The sequence below is a fragment of the Bombina bombina genome, chromosome 2 (genome assembly GCF_027579735.1).
Source record: "Bombina bombina isolate aBomBom1 chromosome 2, aBomBom1.pri, whole genome shotgun sequence".
NCBI lineage: Eukaryota > Metazoa > Chordata > Amphibia > Anura > Bombinatoridae > Bombina > Bombina bombina.
The window spans coordinates 1080745972-1080768590 of NC_069500.1; the positions used below are offsets into that span (position 1 = coordinate 1080745972).

Here is a 22619-nt window from a genome sequence, read left to right on the forward strand (position 1 = left end):
GAACTTCATCTTTTAGCATGACAACGACCCAAAGCATACATCCAAATCGACAAAGGAATGGCTTCGCCAGAAGAAGATTAAAGTTTTTGAATGGCCCAGCCAGAGCCCAGACCTGAATCCGATTGAAAATCTGTGGGGTGATCTGAAGAGGGCTGTGCACAGGAGATGCCCTCGCAATCTGACAGATTTGGAGTGTTTTTGCAAAGAAGAGTGGGCAAATCTTGCCAAGTCAAAATGTGCCATGCTGATACTCATACCCAAAAAGACTGAGTGCTTTAATAAAATCAAAAGGTGCTTCAACAAAGTATTTAAGGGTGTGCACACTTATGCAACCAAATTTTATTTTTATATTTTTTTTCTTCCCTCTACCTAAAACATTTCAGTTGGTTTTTCAATTGAGTTGTACAGTTTATAGGTCACATTAAAGGTGGAAAAAGTTCTGAAATGATTTATCTTTGTCTCATTTTTTTTACATCACAGAAACCTGACATTTTAACAGGGGTGTGTAGACTTTTTATATCCACTGTGTATGTGTGTGTGTATATCTATCTCTATCACTATTATCTCTATCACTATCATCTTTACCCTCTACCTCGTTGGTTGACTGGTTTTAATTCAGGCAAAATAGCCCTAGTTAATAAAGTTTTTTTTTTTTTTTTTTATATGCCGTAGTTATTCAAAAGTTGGAAATCCTTCAGAAGCCCCTAGTCTCTAGAATTTATACCCAGCTTGAACAATTCTATACTTGTATTATGTCAGAACACAGTATAAAAACTTTATTTACGAAATGGTCTGAGGTGATCCTTTTAGTACCTAGTTATAACTGATATCCCACTTTAAAATCTAAGGTTTTCTAAGATTTCTATTCAAAAGGGGTAACTTCCCAGAGCTCTTGTGCCTTATGGTTTTTTTTCTTTTTTTTTCCCTTCCTTTTTTGATACCTATGTTGGTTTCTTAATTAAAGACTTATTTAAGATGACGCTGTTATGCATGACAGAGTAAAGATTACTATATTTATTTTCTTGGGTAAAATGTTTTGGATCAGCAAAAGATTTATTTTGAAATGGAATGTTCTATATATCTATATATCTCTCTCTCTATCTCTAGATATCTCTATCTCTAGATATCTCTATCTCTAGATATCTCTATCTCTAGATATCTCTATCTCTAGATATCTCTATCTCTAGATATCTCTATCTCTAGATATCTCTATCTCTAGCTATCTCTATCTCTAGCTATCTCTATCTCTAGATATCTCTATCTCTAGCTATCTCTATCTCTAGATATCTCTATCTCTAGATATCTCTATCTCTAGATATCTCTATCTCTAGATATCTCTATCTCTAGATATCTCTATCTCTAGATATCTCTATCTCTAGATATCTCTATCTCTAGATATCTCTATCTCTAGATATCTCTATCTCTAGATATCTCTATCTCTAGATATCTCTATCTCTAGATATCTCTATCTCTAGATATCTCTATCTCTAGATATCTCTATCTCTAGATATCTCTATCTCTAGATATCTCTATCTCTAGATATCTCTATCTCTAGATATCTCTATCTCTAGATATCTCTATCTCTAGATATCTCTATCTCTAGATATCTCTATCTCTAGATATCTCTATCTCTAGATATCTCTATCTCTAGATATCTCTATCTCTAGATATCTCTATCTCTAGATATCTCTATCTCTAGATATCTCTATCTCTAGATATCTCTATCTCTAGATATCTCTATCTCTAGATATCTCTATCTCTAGATATCTCTATCTCTAGATATCTCTATCTCTAGATATCTCTATCTCTAGATATCTCTATCTCTAGATATCTCTATCTCTAGATATCTCTATCTCTAGATATCTCTATCTCTAGATATCTCTATCTCTAGATATCTCTATCTCTAGATATCTCTATCTCTAGATATCTCTATCTCTAGATATCTCTATCTCTAGATATCTCTATCTCTAGATATCTCTATCTCTAGATATCTCTATCTCTAGATATCTCTATCTCTAGATATCTCTATCTCTAGATATCTCTATCTCTAGATATCTCTATCTCTAGATATCTCTATCTCTAGATATCTCTATCTCTAGATATCTCTATCTCTAGATATCTCTATCTCTAGATATCTCTATCTCTAGATATCTCTAGATATCTCTATCTCTAGATATCTCTAGATATCTCTATCTCTAGATATCTCTAGATATCTCTATCTCTAGCTATCTCTAGCTATCTCTATCTCTAGCTATCTCTAGCTATCTCTATCTCTAGCTATCTCTATCTCTAGCTATCTCTATCTCTAGCTATCTCTATCTCTAGCTATCTCTATCTCTAGCTATCTCTATCTCTAGCTATCTCTATCTCTAGCTATCTCTATCTCTAGCTATCTCTATCTCTAGCTATCTCTATCTCTAGCTATCTCTATCTCTAGATATCTCTATCTCTAGATATCTCTATCTCTAGATATCTCTATCTCTAGATATCTCTATCTCTAGATATCTCTATCTCTAGATATCTCTATCTCTAGATATCTCTATCTCTAGATATCTCTATCTCTAGATATCTCTATCTCTAGATATCTCTATCTCTAGATATCTCTATCTCTAGATATCTCTATCTCTAGATATCTCTATCTCTAGATATCTCTATCTCTAGATATCTCTATCTCTAGATATCTCTATCTCTAGATATCTCTATCTCTAGATATCTCTATCTCTAGATATCTCTATCTCTAGATATCTCTATCTCTAGATATCTCTATCTCTAGATATCTCTATCTCTAGATATCTCTATCTCTAGATATCTCTATCTCTAGATATCTCTATCTCTAGATATCTCTATCTCTAGATATCTCTATCTCTAGATATCTCTATCTCTAGATATCTCTATCTCTAGATATCTCTATCTCTAGATATCTCTATCTCTAGATATCTCTATCTCTAGATATCTCTATCTCTAGATATCTCTATCTCTAGATATCTCTATCTCTAGATATCTCTATCTCTAGATATCTCTATCTCTAGATATCTCTATCTCTAGATATCTCTATCTCTAGATATCTCTATCTCTAGATATCTCTATCTCTAGATATCTCTATCTCTAGATATCTCTATCTCTAGATATCTCTATCTCTAGATATCTCTATCTCTAGATATCTCTATCTCTAGATATCTCTATCTCTAGATATCTCTATCTCTAGATATCTCTATCTCTAGATATCTCTATCTCTAGATATCTCTATCTCTAGATATCTCTATCTCTAGATATCTCTATCTCTAGATATCTCTATCTCTAGATATCTCTATCTCTAGATATCTCTATCTCTAGATATCTCTATCTCTAGATATCTCTATCTCTAGATATCTCTATCTCTAGATATCTCTATCTCTAGATATCTCTATCTCTAGATATCTCTATCTCTAGATATCTCTATCTCTAGATATCTCTATCTCTAGATATCTCTATCTCTAGATATCTCTCTTTTCATTTGTATCCCTTTAAAAGAACATTTGTCATTGTCTGTATATGCATAGTATATAGAAATTATGCAGTTGATTGCAAATTATCAATTTACAAAGTAAATCACTTTGTTAAATCAGTGTGCAGATCTTTGTAATAGGAAATAAGCCACTGGATAACCCTGGTGAGTGTTTTATCTTTCATTGTGACCATTTTAGAACTAGATATATTTACTTTTTGGACTACTCTTAGTACTCATTGCAGTCTTCTTCAGCATGAAAACAGAATTATTTTATTTTTTATTTATTCAAAACCAAACCAACTGGAGACTTAACTGCAATTACATGTTTGAGCAATGTTCTTAGATGCTCAGAATGCACAAATCTATAATTTAGACAAGAAAATTGTACCAATCTCAATATTTGGTATGCCATTTTTTTTTTACAGCATTCTTTGACTATCTTTTGCTGTCTTTGTAGAAATGTCCCTTTGGAGCTTTGTCTATAGTGAACTTGCCAAGCAACCTGGAGAAGGAAACCACTCACAGATACTGTGCCAATGCCTTTAAACTTCACAGGTGAGTAGTACTTTAAATTTATTTGAGATTTGTATTGTTAATGAGTGTCAACTTTTGATGCGGTCATGTGTATATAAATCTATGAAGCACCCTTTTCTTTTGTAAAATGATTCACAGTCCTCCATAACGTGCTATATTTCCCGCCACTAGGAGGAGTTAAAGAAACCATACAAGAGCTTTAAAATCCTCCCACCTCTTAGTTTTGTCCTTGGCCTCGTAGGAGATGGTTGAGAATAGAGGTTCCGACTACTTGCTTATGGATTACAAATTTGGTGCTCAGACTTATGAAGCCCAAAGTCCCTGAGAAGTATAATTAAAGACACAAAGTCTGTCTTTGTCCCTTGGGACATCCTCCCATCACTAGTCTTGGTCTATTGTACTCATTAACTCTGGTCTTTCAGGCTGGGGAGCAGACTGGGTTTCTCGAAGATTGCAAAGAGTTTGATATCACCTTGAGGAAAGGTTACCAATCAGCATTCCAGAACTTCAAGCGATCTTCGGGCTAGTCAGCACTGGCCTCTATTGAAGGAGGAAAGTGTATCCATTTCCAGTCGGGCAGCAACATGCTGGTGGCCTACATAGTTATCACAGAGATTAACTGCAGTCCACTGGTCATGTAGGAAGTGTCTATTACTCTCTTTGGCATATAGGACTGTACTGTGGAGTCAGGAGCAGACTGATATGCTTCAGGAAAGTTCTTCTCTGTGAAAGGCACATGTTGAGCAAAAAGAGGCTGCTTCTTGGGTGGTAACTAGCCATAGAACAAGCTATTATGCTATTGTTCGTTTCCAGGTTGAGCGCTTCTCTCTTTTTATTTATAGGAATTAGATCCCTATTGGCAATCACAATACCATTTGTGAACAACTGGGAGGTGGATCATTCTAGAAGTCCATCAATCCATTCATGAGTGGTCCCTCCATAGAACATGTTTGATCGCTTATTGATCAAATGGGCTTACAGGACATCATTCTAATGGCCTCTCTTAAATCTCACACTTACAAGCTATTGTACAAGATCCTAGGTTCACATATTAGTCAAAAATGAAAAGTATTCAAGGAGCACAGTGGTGTAGGGTAAAAATGTATAAACTTCATTAAAAAATATCTAGAAACAATTAGCAAGGGGTTTTCCATACGCAGATGGTAAAAACAGTATTGGAATTAGAATATCAGACAAATGTATGTCTGACCGGTTTCGGCTACTGCCTTATTCCTAGCCTGCTTCACATTTTTTCACTAGCTTGCATTCTTAAAACGTAATGTCTGATTGCCCATTGGATGGTGGGATTCACACACCTCCTCCCTTTCTTGTCCAATTAGGCTCCTATTATAGCGTAACCGTCCTGACCTACGAACTTGCTGCTATTTAGCCATTATGTCAATCCTTTGCTTTTACTCACATCATTCAGACTCGAACTGTGGAAATTACAACAGAATTAAAGGGACTTCTTTTATCTTAAAATTTGAATTATAGGTTAATATCTCCTGAGGGGGTTATTGAACAAGGGGGACTTTAATCATGTTTGTTTTATGGTTCTTAAATCTGCTAATGTGTAGTAATACTTAGGCTCATGGCTTTTCGGAACATAACAACCTTATCATTAATTAGCGCAGTCCCTTGAGATTTGCACGCCCTTTTTGTGACTGGGAGCAATTACGTTGTTTTCCTCTTCCGTATGCTGACTGTGTGGCGACAGAGAGAGTCTGCTCGTTGGTTGTCTGGTTCACAGGAGGTGGTGAGTGCCCCAGCCATTGGGGGTGTAAAAAGGGTGCCAGCTAGTGTTTGTCTTTTTTGTAATCCCAAGATTATGGAGGATTCTGGGTTTTTTGTTTTTTTTTGGGGGGGGGTTTCTGACACGGATGTCTCTGATTCGGAGAATGCGTCTTGTGATGAATATGAAATGGCCTGGGTTATCCATGCCCATCAGTTATGTTCCGATTGCCGTTCTAGAGTACTCTCTTCTCCCAAATCGGGGACCTTAGAGTGCTTTGAGCCATACGCCCCTGATGATTTCATGTCCTGTGAGGCGTGTGTCCCAGAACCTTCCTTTGCTACGCAAGCAGGTGTCCCTATGGCCTTTACTCCTCCGGAAGGTGGCTTGTTTCCTCCAGAGGTTACGGCATGGTTCCGCATGGCCATATCTATGGCGCAGGCTTATTTATATCTCCCAAGTGAAATACTTTTAAGATACAGTTCGTGTTCTGTTAACAAGGGCCTGTCGGGTGTGGGATCGCCTGATTCAGTTCAGCCTCCTGGGGAATCGCTGGCCTCTGAGGCTTCAGGGGGCCCCAACCTCGGGGCTGGGGTCAATAACTGATCCAGCGAGGGATAGTTTTGCCATCCGTTATAGGTTGGCACGTCTTTGTGTCCTACTAAGGCATGTTTTGGCGGTGTTAGAGGATTCCAGTCCTAGTGGGCCGAGGGATCCAAGGCCTTAGATGCTGGATAGACGTTTGGGGATGAAGCTAATCTCCTTGACGTCTCCCTTTTTCTTTCTTTTATGTTTCGGTTCCAGTTCTGAGCTTGGGTGAATGGGGCCTCTGATCGGCTGGTCCCGTTGGCGTATCCATTCACCTTGAGCATTCACCCGTGGGTGTGCTGCCTTTTTATTTTGATCCGAATAGGATGTGTTTGATTTGTTTTTATTAAGCTCACATCTGATATAATTTCCGTTTGGGAACGTTCTTTCTCTGGAACCCATATTTGTGATTTTGTGGTCTTGTGGGCACTTCCCCAGAAGTTGTGCACTTTTGAATAGAACAAAGTTATGTTTTCTAGTTCATATTATCGAACCTTTTTTTTTTTTTTTTTCCTTGGACCTTAGACAGTTCTGGAGTGTCCTTGTACCAGGCAGGTACTGGTTGGGCGCTTCTGTTGTTACTTGGGTTCATGTCACCCTTGTGGTGCTGATTAAATTCTGTCGGATTCTGAATGTCACTTTGGCCTATTGATATGGACTCTGGGCTTGGATCCTACTACAAAGTATGGGGCCTAGTGCGTAGATCCAGCGCTTCTGGAAGGAGGGTTGTAAGCTCCGATCTAACTTCCTGCGTGTCCCTTTGAAGGGGGCGGGGTTTCTGTCTTATGGAAGATTCATATTTTCCTGAGGCTTAAGTTTTGAGGTCTCTCTGGCAGGTCCCTACTGGTCTTCTGGGGCATCTGATGCTTCCTTATAGACTCCAGTTGTCTTTTCAACTGGGCTGGCGATATTGGCCGAAGGGTCTCGCCTCTATTGGTAGGGTGGTTCAGTTGCTTTAGTCCCCTTCTCATCTAGGGTGGGGGATGGGTTCTTGCGTGTTCTCCTTGATTTGGAAGTACCTCAGTATATCTGACGATCCATGGGTCCTTGGTTTTCTTGCCATGTAGGGTTTTTTAGTCCCTTCGTTGTGTACTCAGAATATTGGAATAGGGAGATGTGGAGTAGTGGTTGGCTCCACCGAGCTCGAAGTTCCTGTCCTGACTCACGGTAGCATGCCTGTTTTAGTAGCTGGGTTCTACTAAGGGGTTTTGCTTTCTCGTAGATCCATCCTTTTTCTTCCAGAGGTCTGGGACTCTTGTCTTCGGTCTTTTAACTAGCCTTTGGGCTGGGACCATTACCCTTGAGGTAAGGTCGGGGATCGGTTTGCTCTAGGCAGTGTTGACAGTTTTCTTGAGTCTGTCCTCCCCTTCGTTGGAAGGACTCTTGATGTCCATCTCTCTTCTGGTGGCATCTGCTGCTGGGATGGGACATTCCTTGGAGCCCGGTATTTTCTGGTTGAGAGCTGTTGTCGAGATTTGTTGACGCTACTTAGTGGGTTGAGTCCCACGATGGCTTAGGGTCAGCTTTGCTGACTGGAGGCTGGTCATCGCGAGTTCTTGTTTACAGGTGGTTCTTTGTCCTCTTGGAGAGCTCTTTGTTAGCTGCTGGGATAGTTATCCTGTCTATGCTGGTCAAACCTCAACGTTACTATGATGCAATAGGGAACTTGCGGTTTTCTGGAGCACCTTATGTGGTATGGTGCTGTGTTAGGGATATGAGGGTGGCCCTCTGGTCATCTTAGTGACGTTTTTTTTCCTGCGTATGGACTTTCTGGTCCTTGTCCTTCTAGGGAGTTCGTCTCCCTGGGCGATTGGTACTGTGGCAACCTTGGTTTGCTCTGTTTGATTTGAGCCTGTGTTGGATGGTCCTTTTGGATCTCTTATGGGGTTATCTATTCTCCGCGGGGGTAGAGGTTCTTGACCTTTAGGCCGGGGGTACTTTTCGTGGGAGTGGAGAGCCGCAGGGCTGGCTCCTCGGAGGCTTTTGTGCTTAGCAGACTGGGTCTGCCGTACTGAACCGCAGAGCCTTATGGTTGAAATCCTGGTCTACGTATGTGTCGTCTAAGCTTTTGGACCGGGATTGGCTGAAATTATTTCCGACATTATGAGAGGAAAGGGTAATTTCCTCCCTCAAGATAAGAGGAATAAGCAGAAGGGACGTGAGAGTAATTTTCGTTCCTTTTGAAACTTCAAGGGTAAGCCTTCCTCTCCCTCTACAAAGCAGGAACAGTCCAAGCCTTCCTGGAGGTCCAACAAGTCATGGAACAAGGGAAAGCAATCTAAGAAGCCCGCTACTGACTTAAAGTCAACATGAAGGGTCTGCCCCGACCGGGACCGGATCTTGTGGGGGGGCATACTTTCCTTCTTTGCTCAGGCGTGGGTTCAGGATGTTCATGATCCCTGGGCGGTGGACATCGTGTCCCAGAGATACAAACTAGAGTTCAAGACCTTTCCTCCCAGGGGCAGGTTTCTGCTCTCAAGATTATCTGTAGACAAGATAAAGAGAGGCGTTCTTACACTGTGTTCGAGACCTTTCCAACCTGGGAGTGATAGTTCCTGTTCCAATGCAGGAACAGGGTCTGGGCTTTTACACCAATCTGTAAGTGGTTCCCAAAAAAGAGGGAACTTTCAGACCAATTCTAGACCTCAAAAGTCTAAACAAGTTCCTCAGAGTACCGTCCTTCAAGATGGAAACTATTCGTTCCATTCTTCCCTTGGTTCAAGAGGGTCAATTCATGACAACAGTAGTTTTAAAGGATGCGTACCTGCATGTTCCCATACACAGGGATCATCTCAAATTTCTGAGGTTTGCATTTCTAGACAAACACTTTGTTTGTGGCTCTTCCATTCGGCCTTGCCACAGCTCCCAGAATTCTTTCAAAGGTCCTGGGATGCCTGTTGGCGGTGCTCCGGTTGCAGGGCATTGCAGTGGCACCTTATCTGGACGACATTCTGGTTCAGGCACCATCCTTTCAACAAGCGAACTCTCACATGGAGATGTTATACTTCCTGCGCTCTCACGGATGGAAGATGAATCTGGGAAAGCGTTCCTTAATTCCAGCTACAAGGGTAGTGTTCTTGGAAACCATAATAGATTCCCTACCGAGGAAAATATTTCTGAAAGAGGTCAGAAAATCAAAGATCTTAGATTCTTGTCGGGCAATGAGATTCTCTTTGGTGGCTGTCTCAGGAACACCTCTCCCAGCGAACCTGCTTCTGCAGACCCACCTGGTTGATTGTGACACAGGACACCAGCCTGCTGGGATGGGGAGCAGTCTGGGGCTCTCTAAAGGCTCAGGGGACATGGACTCGGGAGGAGTCTGTTCTCCCCATAAACTTTCTAGAGCTGAGGGCAATCTTCAATGCTCTTCTGGCTTCAGCCCGGTTTATCAGGTTCCAGTCGGACAACTTAACTTCAGTGGCTTACATCAACCATCAGGTAAGAACTCTGAGTTCCTTGGCCATGATAGAGGTAGATAAGATTATTCAGTGGGAGGAGACCCACAACTGCTGTCCTATCTGCGATCCACATTCCAGGAGTGGACAATTGGGAAGCAAATTTTCTGAGCAGACAGACCTTTCACCCGGGGGGAGTGAGAACTCCATCCGGAAGTGTTTTCCAGCTTGATTCTCAAATGGGGACAGCCAGAACTGGATCTCATGGCATCTAGTCAGAATGCCAAGCTCCCGAGGTATGGGTCGAGGTCAAGGGATCCTCAGGCTGTACTGATAGATGCTCTGGCGGTCCCTTGGAATTTCAGTCTAGCATATCTATTTCCTCCGTTTGCTCTCCTTCCTCGGGTCATTGCTCTAATCAAACAGGAGAGGATGTTGGTGATCCTCATCGCACCGGCGTGGCCTCGCAGGATCTGGTATGCAGGCCTAGTGGAGATGTTATCTCTCCCACCTTGGAGACTTCCATTGAGGAAAGACCTTCTACTGCAAGGGCTCTTCCTTCACCCAAATCTAGTTTCTCTGAAGCTGACTGCTTGGAGATTGAACACTTAATTTTATCTAAGCTTGGTTTTTATGAGTCTGTCATTGAGACCATGATTCAGGCTCGTAAGCCTGTCACCAGGAAGATTTACTATAAGATATGGCGTAAATATCTACATTGGGGTGCAGGCTACTCTTGGAGTAGAGTTCGGATTCCTAGAATTTTGTCCTTTCTCCAGGAGGTTCTGAAGAAGGGTTTATCTGCAAGTACCTTGAAGGGTCAAATATCTGCCTTGTTTATTTTGTTGCATAAACATCTGGCGGACTTACCAGATGTGCAATCTTTTTGTCAGGCCTTGGTCAGAATCAGGCCTGTGTTCAAACTTGTTTCTCCTCCCTGGAGTCTTAACCTTGTTCTTAAAGTTCTTCAACAGGCTACGTTTGAGCCTATGCATTGCTTAGATATCAAGTTATCTTGGAAAGTTTTATTTCTTGTTGCAATTTCTTCTGGCCGCTGTCAGTATATGGCCGGGTTATAATACAATGTATTTAATAATTCTTTAAAATAAACCCCCAATAAAAATGCATATACCAAACAATAAAATTAATGTAAATTCCTAAATTCTTTATATTAGTTAAAACTTAGACACATTGAATTATATTTATAGAAAACCAGATATGAATCAAACTATACACGTTTAAACTATTATAATATGCTATGCAAAGATCATAAGTTACCTTATTTATTAACCTTATTCGCAATTGAATTTCATTAAAATACCACAATGAGATACCAAGATATGAGCCACTAACATTCAGACTGGTACAATTAAGTTATTTAACCCACAAATGATTCTATACAACGCTAGTTAAAACACCAGAAGTATATATATATTCTTAATATAAACAGCCAGTTTATATGCCAATTTATCTAGCAAATTAATTAATTACTTGGCATACAAGAGTGACTAGTTAAGACTACACAGGACTATGAATGCAGGCTAAAATATAAAATGCTCTTTTAAACCTATTAACTGCAGTTTGATTGTAGCAATAATGAATGTATTTGCTTTAAAATATCAAATTATAGAATTCATACATTACTAACTTGAGCCAATTTGATATTCCAATCTTTTTCAAGTATGTTCAGATCACCTCATATAAAAGTTATTTGCACAGATCAAGAAGTTCCTTGCCTAAGTGATTGTGTCCCCAAGTATGGCAGCCAGTTATCAATCACCAGCTTCAGCAGACAAAAACTCAAGACTCTCTCCTCTTGCATTCAGCTTTTCTTATTGTAATCATTGATCTGTTTTTGGTTAGAGTTGAAATATTTGATTGGCTATTTGGATTTGCATGTGCTTTAAACAATCAATTCATTTGGCTGTCATACTATTTTAATCCCCTAGGGGGGCCGCAAACAACCAGAAATGCAGTCTTATCCCTTGTTGCTACATTCCAAATATAGCCTTATATTATTATATCCAACATAATATAATTCCCATCATCAAGTTGTCACATGTTCCATGTGTATTGGACCATGTCATACTATTCATTCTGATTATTTTAATATGAAACATCAGTATGCTTCTGGTGATCATTTTAATAAACAATTACACTGTCAATTATTTGCTCTCTCCCAGAATCATAGCATTTAAAATCCTGATATATATTCATACAAACACAGCATATTTCACATCCCCAACAATTTTTAATACACAGATCCATGTTCATGGCTAACATTCAATGGACATCTTGATGTCTGTAAGATTAAAAAAAAGTTACCATTTTGAAACATTTATACATCTACCATACAGCTTATTCATTAAGTTCCATATACACTTATCTAATATGTTGCTATTTGTCACTGCTTCTTAGGTCCACACATACACATTTCTATACAGTATTTAAAATTATACAGGCTGTATTTTAAAAATGAACCCAAGAGTTACAATGCAAAACATGGGTTTTTGCTGAGCTAATCTTCCTCTAGACGTAACGTCTAGAATGTGTGGATTCAAAACAGGGACAATTTAACACATATGTGACACTTAGTCATTTCTTCAGCTAAAAATTTGGTCTACGAATCTCATTAGTCCTCGAAGAAAAATCCCAGACACCATGTCTCTATTAACCCAGGGGTTCCTGTGATCTAGGTAATGCGATAGATGCTCTCTTTAAAATAACTTGCCTGTTCTCTAATTGAAACAGAGAGGTGGGGTTTGTTTACACAGTTTCACAAATAAAATGAGTTCTTGGTCTTATCATAAATCTGTGTGTATATATGTATATATGTGTGTATATATATATATATATATATATATATATATATATATATATATATATATATATATATATATATATATATATATATATATATATATATATATATATATATATATATATATATTTATTTTTTTTATTTTTTTTATTTAATGATACTCGGATATCCTGACACCGCAGACTCATAACTCTCGGCGTTGCATTGTGATTCCTCTTATCTTATTTTTCATTCTGATAAGGTAGTCCTGCGTACTAAGTTAGGTTTTCTTCCTAAGGTGGTTTCGGATAGGAACATTAATCAAGAGATTGTTCGTTCTTTGTGTCCTAACCCTTCTTCTCATAAGGAGCATCTGCTGCTCAACCTAGATGTGGTGCGTGCTTTAAAAAACAGAATTTATGCTTACCTGATAAATTACTTTCTCTTGCGGTGTATCCAGTCCACGGATTCATCCATTACTTGTGGGATATTCTCCTTTCCCTACAGGAAGTGGCAAAGAGAGCACACAGCAAATCTGTCCATATAGCTCCCCCTCTAGCTCCACCCCCCAGTCATTCGATCAAAGGTTAGGAAGAAAAAGGAGAAACCATAGGGTGCAGTGGTGACTGTACTTAAAACAAAAAAAAATTTACCTGACTTAAATGCCAGGGCGGGCCGTGGACTGGATACACTGCAAGAGAAAGTAATTTATCAGGTAAGCATAAATTCTGTTTTCTCTTGCAAGGTGTATCCAGTCCACGGATTCATCCTTACTTGTGGGATACCAATACCAAAGCTTTAGGACACGGATGAAGGGAGGGAACAAGACAGGTACCCTTTAAACGGAAGGCACCACTGCTTGTAAAACCTTTCTCCCAAAAATAGCCTCCAAGGAAGCAAAAGTATCAAATATGTAAAATTTGGAAAAAGTATGCAGCGAAGACCAAGTCGCTGCCTTACAAATCTGTTCAACAGAAGCTTTGTTTTTAAAAGCTCATGTGGAAGCCACTGCTCTGGTAGAATGAGCAGTAATTGTTTCAGGAAGCTGCTGGCCAGCAGTCCCGTAGGCCAAACGCATGATGCTTTTCAGCCAAAAGCAAAGGGAGATAAGTCGCTTTCTAAACTCTCCTCTTACCAGAATAGAAAACACATAAGGAAGATTTTTGTCTGAAATCCTTCGTTGCTTGTAAGTAGAACCTTAAAGCACGAACCACATCAAGATTATTTAACCGACGTTCCTTCTTCGAATACAGAGAAGGAACAACAATTTCCTGGTTAATATTCTTGTTAGAAATAACCTTATGAAGAAAACCAGGTATGGAACGTAAAACTACCTTATCTGCATGGAACACCAGTGGAAGGTGAATCGCACTGTAAGGTAAATAACTCTGAGACTCTTCGAGTAGAAGAGATAGCTACCAAAACAAAACTTTCCAAGATAACAACTTAATATCTATGGAATGTAAAGGTTCAAACGGAACCCCTTGAAGAACTGAAAGAACTAGATTTAGACTCCATGGCGGAGCCACAGTCTTATAGACAGGCTAGATTCTCACTAAAGCCTGAGTAGACACCGGTACGTCTGGAACCTCTGCCAGACACTTGTGTAAAAGAATAGACAGAGCAGATATCTGTCTTTAAGGAACTAGCTGACAATCCTTTCTCCAATCCTTCCTGGAGGAAAGACAATGTCCTGGGAATCCTAATCTTACTCCATGAGTAACCCTTGGATTCACACCAACAAAGATATTTTCGCCATATCTTATGATAGATTTTCCTGGCGACAGGCTTACTAGCCTGAATCAGAGTATCTATAACTGACTCAGAGAAACCACGCTTTGATAGAATTAAGCGTTCAATCTCCAAGCAGTCAGACGTAAAGAAATTAGATTTGGATGCTTGAACGGACCCTGTATTAGAAGATCCTGCCTCATTGGCAGCATCCTTGGTGGAACAGATGACATGTCCACTAGGTCTGCATACCAAGTCCTGCGTGGCCACGCAGGCCATAGAGAGGAAGTTTAGAGATCTGATGGGACGTCATCAGATCCAAGTCTGGAATGCCCCATAGCTGAGTCAGCTGGGCAAACACCTCCAGGTGGAGTTCCCACTCCCCCGGGTGAAAAGTCTGACAACTTAGAAAATCCGCCTCCCAGTTCCTGGGATGTGAATTGCTGAGAGATGGCAGGAGTGATCCTCCGCCCACCTGATTTTTTTTGGTTACTGCCGTCATCGCTAGGGAACTCTTTGTTCCCCCCTGATGATTGATGTAAGCTACAGTAGTAATGTTGCATAATCCCCGTTCCACTGTTTGAGCATGCATAGTTGCAGTGGTCTGAGGTGTATCCGAGCAAAAGGGACTATGTCCATTGCCGCTACCATTAATCAGATTGTCTACAGATGGTCGAGGAATAGAATGAAGGACTCGGCAAGTAGCTAAGAGCTTTAACTTTCTGACCTCCGTCAGAAATATCTTCATTCCTACCAAGTCTTAGAACCGCTAAGAGGGACCCTATCACCTTTGTTAAAATTCTCTAAGCAGTGGCCGACCCGAAAGGAAGAGCCACAAACTGGTAATGCTTGTCTAGAAAAGCAAACCTGAAAAACTGATGATCTTTGTGGATAGGAATGTGTAGTTACGCATCCTTTAGATCCACGGTAGTCATATATTGACCTTCCTGGATCATAAGTAAGATTATCCGAATGTTCTCCATCTTGAATGATGGGACTCTGAGGAACCTTTTTAGAAGTTTTAGATCTAAGATTGGTCTGAAAGTTCCTTCTTTTTTGGGAACCACAAACAGGTTTGAGTAAAAACCCAGTCCTTGTTCCGCAATTGGAACCGGGTGTATCCACTCCCGTTGTATGTAGATCTTCTACACAGCGTAAAAACGCTTCTTCCTTTGTCTGATCTGTGGACAGACGAGAAATGTGGAACCTTCCCCTTGGAGGGGAGTCCTTGAATTCTAGAAGATATCCCTGGGAAACAATCTCTAATGCCCAGGGATCGTGAACGTCTCTTGCCCAAGCCTGAGCGAAGAGAGAGAGTCTGCCCCCTACTAGATCCGGTCCCGGATCGGGGGCTACCCCTTCATGCTGTCTTGGTGGCAGCTGCAGGCTTTTTGGCCTGTTTACCCTTGTTCCAGCCCTGGTAAGGCTTCCAGGATGCCTTGGGCTGTGAATCGTTACCCTCTTGCTTTGCAGCTGGAGAGGCTGAAGCGGAACCGCTCCTGAAATTACAAAAGGAGCGAAAATTAGCTTTGTTCTTAGCCTTAAAAGGCTTGTCCTGAGGGAGAGCATGGCCCTTTCCCCTGGTGATTTCTGAAATAATCTCTTTCAATTCTGGCCCGAAGAGCGTCTTTCCTTTGAAAGGGATATTTAATAGTTTGGATTTTGCGCGCCATAATGGCGAAACCTGAATTCTTTGCCGCTAACTTAGCTAATTGCAAAGCGGCATCTGTGATAAAAGAATTAGCCAGCTTTAGAGCCTTAATTCTATCCATAATTTCGTCATATGAGGTCTCCGTCTGGAGCGAGTCCTCCAGCGCCTCAAACCAGAAAGCAGCTGCAGTAGTTACAGGAATAATGCAGGCAATAGGTTGGAGAAGAAAACCTTGTTGAACAAAAATTTTCTTAAGTAAACCCTCTAACTTTTTATCCATAGGGTCTTTAAAAGCACAACTGTCTTCAATTGGTATGGTTGTGCGTTTAGCAAGTGAAGAAACAGCCCCCTCTACCTTAGGGACCGTCTGCCACGAGTCCCGCATGGGGTCAGTTATGGGAAACATTTTCTTAAAAATAGGGGGGGGGAACAAAAGGGACACCTGGTCTATCCCACTCCCTAGTAACGATATCCGCAATCCTCTTAGGGACCGGAAACGCATCAGTGTATACAGGGACCTCTAGGTACTTGTCCATTTTACACAATTTCTCTGGGACCACCATAGGCTCGCAATCATCCAGAGTAGCTAATACCTCCCTGAGCAATACGTGGAGGTGTTCTAATTTAAATTTAAAAGCCAATGTATCTGAATCTGCCTGATGAGAAACCTTTCCTGAATCGGAAATTTCTCCCTCAGACATCAAATCCCTCACCCCCACTTCAGAGCGTTGTGAGGGTACATCAGATAAGGCTACCAAAGCTTCAGAATGCTCATAATCTGTTCTTAAAACAGAGCTATCACACTTTGCAGGTAACACAGGCAGTTTAGATAAGAAAGCTGCAAGGGAATTATCTATGACTGCCGCTAGTTGTAATGTAAAAGGAGCAGACGCACTAGAGGTACCAGCCAGCACTTGAGCGGGCGTAACTGGTTGTGACACATGGGGAGAGGTGGACGGACTATTCTCGTTACCTTCAGTCTGAAAATCATCTAGGGCCACATCTTTAAGATCAATAATATGATCCTTAAAGTGTATAGACATATTAGTGCAAGTGGGACACATTCTGAGAGGGGGTTCCACCATGGCTTCTAAACACATTGAACAAGGATTGTCCTTGGTGACAGACATGTTAAACAGACTAGTAGTATACACCAACAGGCTTGGAATCACTTTAATCAAATAAAAAACACAATTTGAAAAAAAAAAAGTTACTGTGCCTTTAAGAGATAAAAAGGACACACAATTTTACAAAACAGTGAAAAATGCAGCAATTCTTTTGAAATTTTTACAGTATGTACCTACAGCCTTAGAAAGGTTGCACCACTAGTATCAAAACGATTAACCCCTTAATGCCCAAACCGGAGAAGCCTAAAGCCAACACCCGGTTAAAATCACTACAGCACCTTGACACAGCACTGCTGTGGCCCTACCTGCTCTTAGGGACCAGATTTGGGGGAAAAAAGCTTCCTTGAGGTCCTCAAACAGCAGCAGGACCCTCCATGAGAAGCAGCATGAATTTCTCTGCAATTCCAAGTGCGCATCTGAGGCGCGAAATTAGGCCCCTCCCACTCCACTCCAGAGCTGTAAGGCCTAAGAATTCACTCCTAAGTGTATAAAAGTTAGCCATGTGGGAAATAACCCCTGAAAAGAACCCAAAGGGACTTCCAAGTGTCTTACAAACGATTTATCTAAATAAAAAATCGATTGCCCTGCATTAGTGTCAACCAGCATAATTAGCCCTGATATGTAAGCATTCAATTCCATACTAAGTCTGTAAACATAGCTTACCCACCCCTCATGGGGATATTGTCAGTCACTTCTAGCATTATCTCAGTCTTTGGGGAAAAAAAGAGAGGGCGCCAATAGTGTAATATTGTTTGTTTCAAAGCAGTATTAAACACAGATATTGCGCTTACCAAAAAAAGTTGCACTGAACTCTGACCAGTGCGATATCGCCTGCTGGCACTTTATTCAGCGGCCAGTACACTGTATGTGGGCATATATTCTCCAGATGTCCTTTATCTTTTTGAGGATTCAGCTCAAGGATGTGTTAACCTTAGAAAATAGAGAGGGAACTCCACATAGCGTAATATGTCTTTTCAAAGGGATGGAGGAAACATGTAATATGCTTACCAAAAGAAATTGCACTGTGCTGTGACCAGTGCAGTCTCGCCTGCTAGCACCTTTACAGCGGCTAGTATACTACTTTATATCTGATGAAACGACCCGTAGCTGGTTGAAAAACACGTCATTAAAGCCTTTTAAATCTTATATGGAAGTTGTTCACCATTTTTTATTTAGTGCTGTTAAGTTTTAAACAGTTACAACAACTTATAAACAGTAACAACTACTATATATCCAGTTGTAACAATTTAACAGACATTCCTTTACCAAGTCAACCTGCACGGCCACAGCTGAAGATATTATACAGAGAGCTGTATACTCTAAAGAACAGAGAGGATACACCAACACACAGTATACTAGCCGCTGTAAAGGTGCTAGCAGGCGAGACTGCACTGGTCACAGCACAGTGCAATTTCTTTTGGTAAGCATATTACATGTTTCCTCCATCCCTTTGAAAAGACATATTACGCTATGTGGAGTTCCCTCTCTATTTTCTAAGGTTAACACATCCTTGAGCTGAATCCTCAAAAAGATAAAGGACATCTGGAGAATATATGCCCACATACAGTGTACTGGCCGCTGAATAAAGTGCCAGCAGGCGTTATCGCACTGGTCAGAGTTCAGTGCAACTTTTTTTGGTAAGCGCAATATCTGTGTTTAATACCGCTTTGAAACAAACAATATTACACTATTGGCGCCCTCTCTCTTTTTTTCCCTTTTTTCCAACTACAGTGATACCCCCGCTCTCTGGGACCAAGAGGAGCTGCCCTGCCAGAAAAACGTCCGGCGGCAATTTATTTTATGGACTAAAATATTGTGATCAACACTTGTGGGACACGGTATTATATCTTTGATAAACCATCACATTTGTGGTAAACACATTGCTTTTAGTCTCTTTGTATCTTTTGTTTTTTTCTGGTTTGTTTTTCTGTTATTCCCCCAATCTTTTCCCGCCCCTATCGTTTTCAAATCTGACAGCGCGCCTTTTTGTATCCCCTTCTGGGATATTATAGAGTGAATATCTCAGTCTTGTCTAGAAATAAATAACTGAACATACCTTATTGCAGTGTACCCTGCAAACTGTTCCCCCCAACTGAAGTTTTCTGGTACTCCTCAGTCCTGTGTGGGAACAGCAGTGGATTTTTGTTACAACATGCTAAAATCATTTTCCTCTCAGCAGAAATCTTCATCACTTTTCTGCTAGAGAGTAAATAGTACAAATCGGTACCATTTAAAATAACAAACTTTTGATTGAAGATAATAAAAACTACAATTCTAACACCACATTCACTTTACCCTCCTGTAGAGAGACCCTAGTGCTTAGAGCCGGCAAAGAGAATGACTGGGGGGTGGAGCTAGAGGGGGAGCTATATGGACAGCTTTGCTGTGTGCTCTCTTTGCCACTTCCTGTAGGGAAGGAGAATATCCCACAAGTAATGGATAAATCCGTGGACTGGATACACCTTGCAAGAGAAATATTATTTACAGGCAACTAAGGACTTTCGTCAGTCTTCGGGTCTGTTTGTTGTTTTCTCTTGGAAACTTAAGAGTCAGAAAGCTACGGCTACTTCTCTTTCTGGACAGCAGCCTCCTGAGAGAGTCATGGCTCATTCTACGAGGGCTGTTTCCTCTTACTGGGCATTTAAAAATTACGCTTCTGTGGAACAGATTTGCAAGGTTGTAGCTTGGTCCTCTCTACACACTTTTTCAAAGTTCTATAAATTTGATACTTTTGCCTCGGCTGAGGCTTCCTTTGAGAGAAAGGTTCTTCAAGCAGTGGTGCCTTCCGTTTAGGTTCCCTGTCTTGTCCCTCCCTTATCATCTATGTCCTTTAGCTTGGGTATTGATTCCCAATAGTAATTAGATGATCTGTGGACTCACTGTGTCATTAGAAAGAAAACAAAATTTATGCTAACCTGATAAATTTTATTTATTTCTTGACACGGTGAGTCCACAGCCCGCCCTGTTTTTTTAAGACAGGTTTTTGTCGTATTATAACCTCAGACACCTCTGCACCTTGTTGCTTCCTTTCTCTCCTTTTACTTTGGTCGAATGACTGGGGTTGGAGGGAAGGGAGGTGATATTTCACAGCTTTGCTGTGGTGCTCTTTGCCGCCTCCTGCTGGCCAGGAGTGATATTTCCCATAGTAATTAGATGATCTGTGGACTCGTGTCAAGAAATAAATTTATCAGTTAAGTATAATTTTTTTAATTTTTTTTTTTTTTTTTTTAGAAGGGCTTTCATTCATCTAAGTTTACCTTCACTTTAAGTAAGGAATGTGCCATTACAATGTATCATTTTATTGAGCCACCTGCATACTGGTATCTTTGGCAGATATAACACAACTACGTTTGAAAGGATAACCAAGATAATTTGCATAAACACACACATTTGTTTGTTAAATGTGTATCCCTTTAAATCTGTTGTAATTTCCACAGTTCAAGTCTGAATGATGTGAGTAATAGCAAAGGATTGACATAACAACTAAATAGCAGCAGCAGTTTGTAGGTCAGGACGGTTACACTATAATAGGAGCCTGATTGGATAAGAATGGGAGGTGTGTGAATCCCACTATCCAATGTGCAATAGGACGTTACATTTTAAGAATGCAAGCTAGTGAAACATTTTTAAGCAGGTTAGGAATAAGGCAGTAGCCGAAACCGGTCAGCCATACATTTGTCTGATATTCTATTTCCAATTCTGTTTTTACCCTCGGGGTATGGAAAACCCCTTGCTAATTGTTTCTAGATATTTTTGAATAAAGTTTATACATTTTTTTTTTTTTTTTATTTTTTTTTAACCTATACCACGGTGCTCCTTGAATACTAGCCGTTAGTGAGCATGTGGTGTAAGGTGTGCTGCAGAGGAGTGGCTTCTAACTACGCAGGACAGGTCCAGAAAGCTGGCCTAGAAGGATGCTGAAACACGCTGAATCAGCACAGCATAATCCACAGGCACGCAATAGCAATCCAAGCAATTGTGCAGCTGGAAGGAGACTGTGAGCAGTACAAGCTGCACTTGTGAATAGCTTCAAAGGACTGCAGTAGCAGAGCGCTTTGGGATCCTTAACACACATCGGATAGCAGGTGAGTTACATGGTAACTTTTCTCTTTTATGTGTGTTGCCAACTATCTATATTATATTAATTCTTAAGCGCTGAGGAGGATAGGGGATCCCTCCCACAGTAAGCTTTACTGGACTGTCACTTCGTCCTTTGGTACCTATGTTGACTCAAACATAATAGATTTAAAGGTAAACACAGCCTACAATATTTCCCCATTCACATATTTGTCACCTTGGTATGTCCATGTGACTTTCGTCTAGCATAGTTTCCTTTTGTTTGTTTTTATTCCAAGAGTCATTCTTGGATCAATTTGGAGTCAATGTTAGTAATAATAGTTGCTCCATCCTGGTACCGCAGGATTTGGTATGTGGACCTAGTGCAAATGTCCTTTTGCTTTCCATAGCGCTGTTCCTCCGAGACAGACTCTCTCTTTTTCTATCAAAATCTCTAATTTAATGGTGAGGAGTTTGAACGCCTAGTTTTGGAAAGATTTTACATATTTGGAGCAGATTTGCAAAGCTGCAACATGTCTTATCTAAGTAATATTTTCAATGTTTATCACTTGAGGTTTTGCTTTTTATCTAGCAGCTTTTGGCAGTGTCAGCTTTATGAGAACTGCCAGATAAATTGTCCCACCCTTTCCGTAACATGGACCATCAGCTCGGGTATTAATCCCTTATGTTATGGAGGACTGTGGACCATCATTTTACGAAAGAGAAAACAAAATTTATGCTTACCTGATAAATTTTCTTTCGGAATGATGGTTTACAGGCCCCACCCATTTAAATTTTTGGGCATCAGTTCTAAAGACACCTCTATAGACCCTGCTTTGCCTTTCCTTCCTACTCTGCTCGGCTCTACGCAAAACTGAGAGAGGTGGGAGGGTTTCAAAGCTCTTGTATGGGTTCTCCTAGTTTTGGGAAATCTATCCCATTATGTTATGGAGGACTTTGGACATCATTCCGAAAGAAAATAATTTATCGGGTAAGCGTACATTTTTGTTCTATAAAGATTCTTAATATTGGTTAGAATGTTTAGCACATGCCTTACTATTCTCTTTCAAAATGTTGAGCGACTATTCTAGAGGTGTTTTTGTTTTCAGGGCATGTTTTATCAACTTACGCAGAATTAGTTTGTTACATCTGTAATACAGCTACCAGCGATGATCTATAAAACAGATAATTAAACTGTTTGGTAAAACAGAAAATTAGCTTGCTTGACATGTTTTTTGTTTTTGTGCAGGTTGCCTATTCCTCGACCAGGTGAAGTATTGGGGTTGGTTGGTACCAATGGTATTGGAAAATCAACAGCATTGAAAATTTTGGCTGGAAAACAGAAACCTAACCTTGGAAAGTTTGATGTAAGATGCATATTTATGGCACTCACATTTAGAAGGCTTAAGTTACTTATTGCCAAACTATAGCCAGTTAACTATGCTCCATTACCGGATATTCAGGAACTACTCATCTTACTAGTTTTTGTGTGTGTATAATAGATTCATATTGAAATGC

General features: G+C 40.3%; 1 protein-coding gene across 1 annotated transcript in view; it reads left to right on the forward strand.

Moving 5' to 3' along the window:
* The window catches only part of ABCE1 (ATP binding cassette subfamily E member 1), a 114983-nt gene that overhangs the window by 11564 nt on the left and 80800 nt on the right, over nucleotides 1–22619 (forward strand). The window contains exons 4-5 of the mRNA XM_053700213.1: nucleotides 3945–4042; nucleotides 22351–22468. Of these exons, the coding sequence (XP_053556188.1) occupies nucleotides 3945–4042; nucleotides 22351–22468 (216 nt within the window). The remainder of the gene's footprint in view (nucleotides 1–3944; nucleotides 4043–22350; nucleotides 22469–22619) is intronic.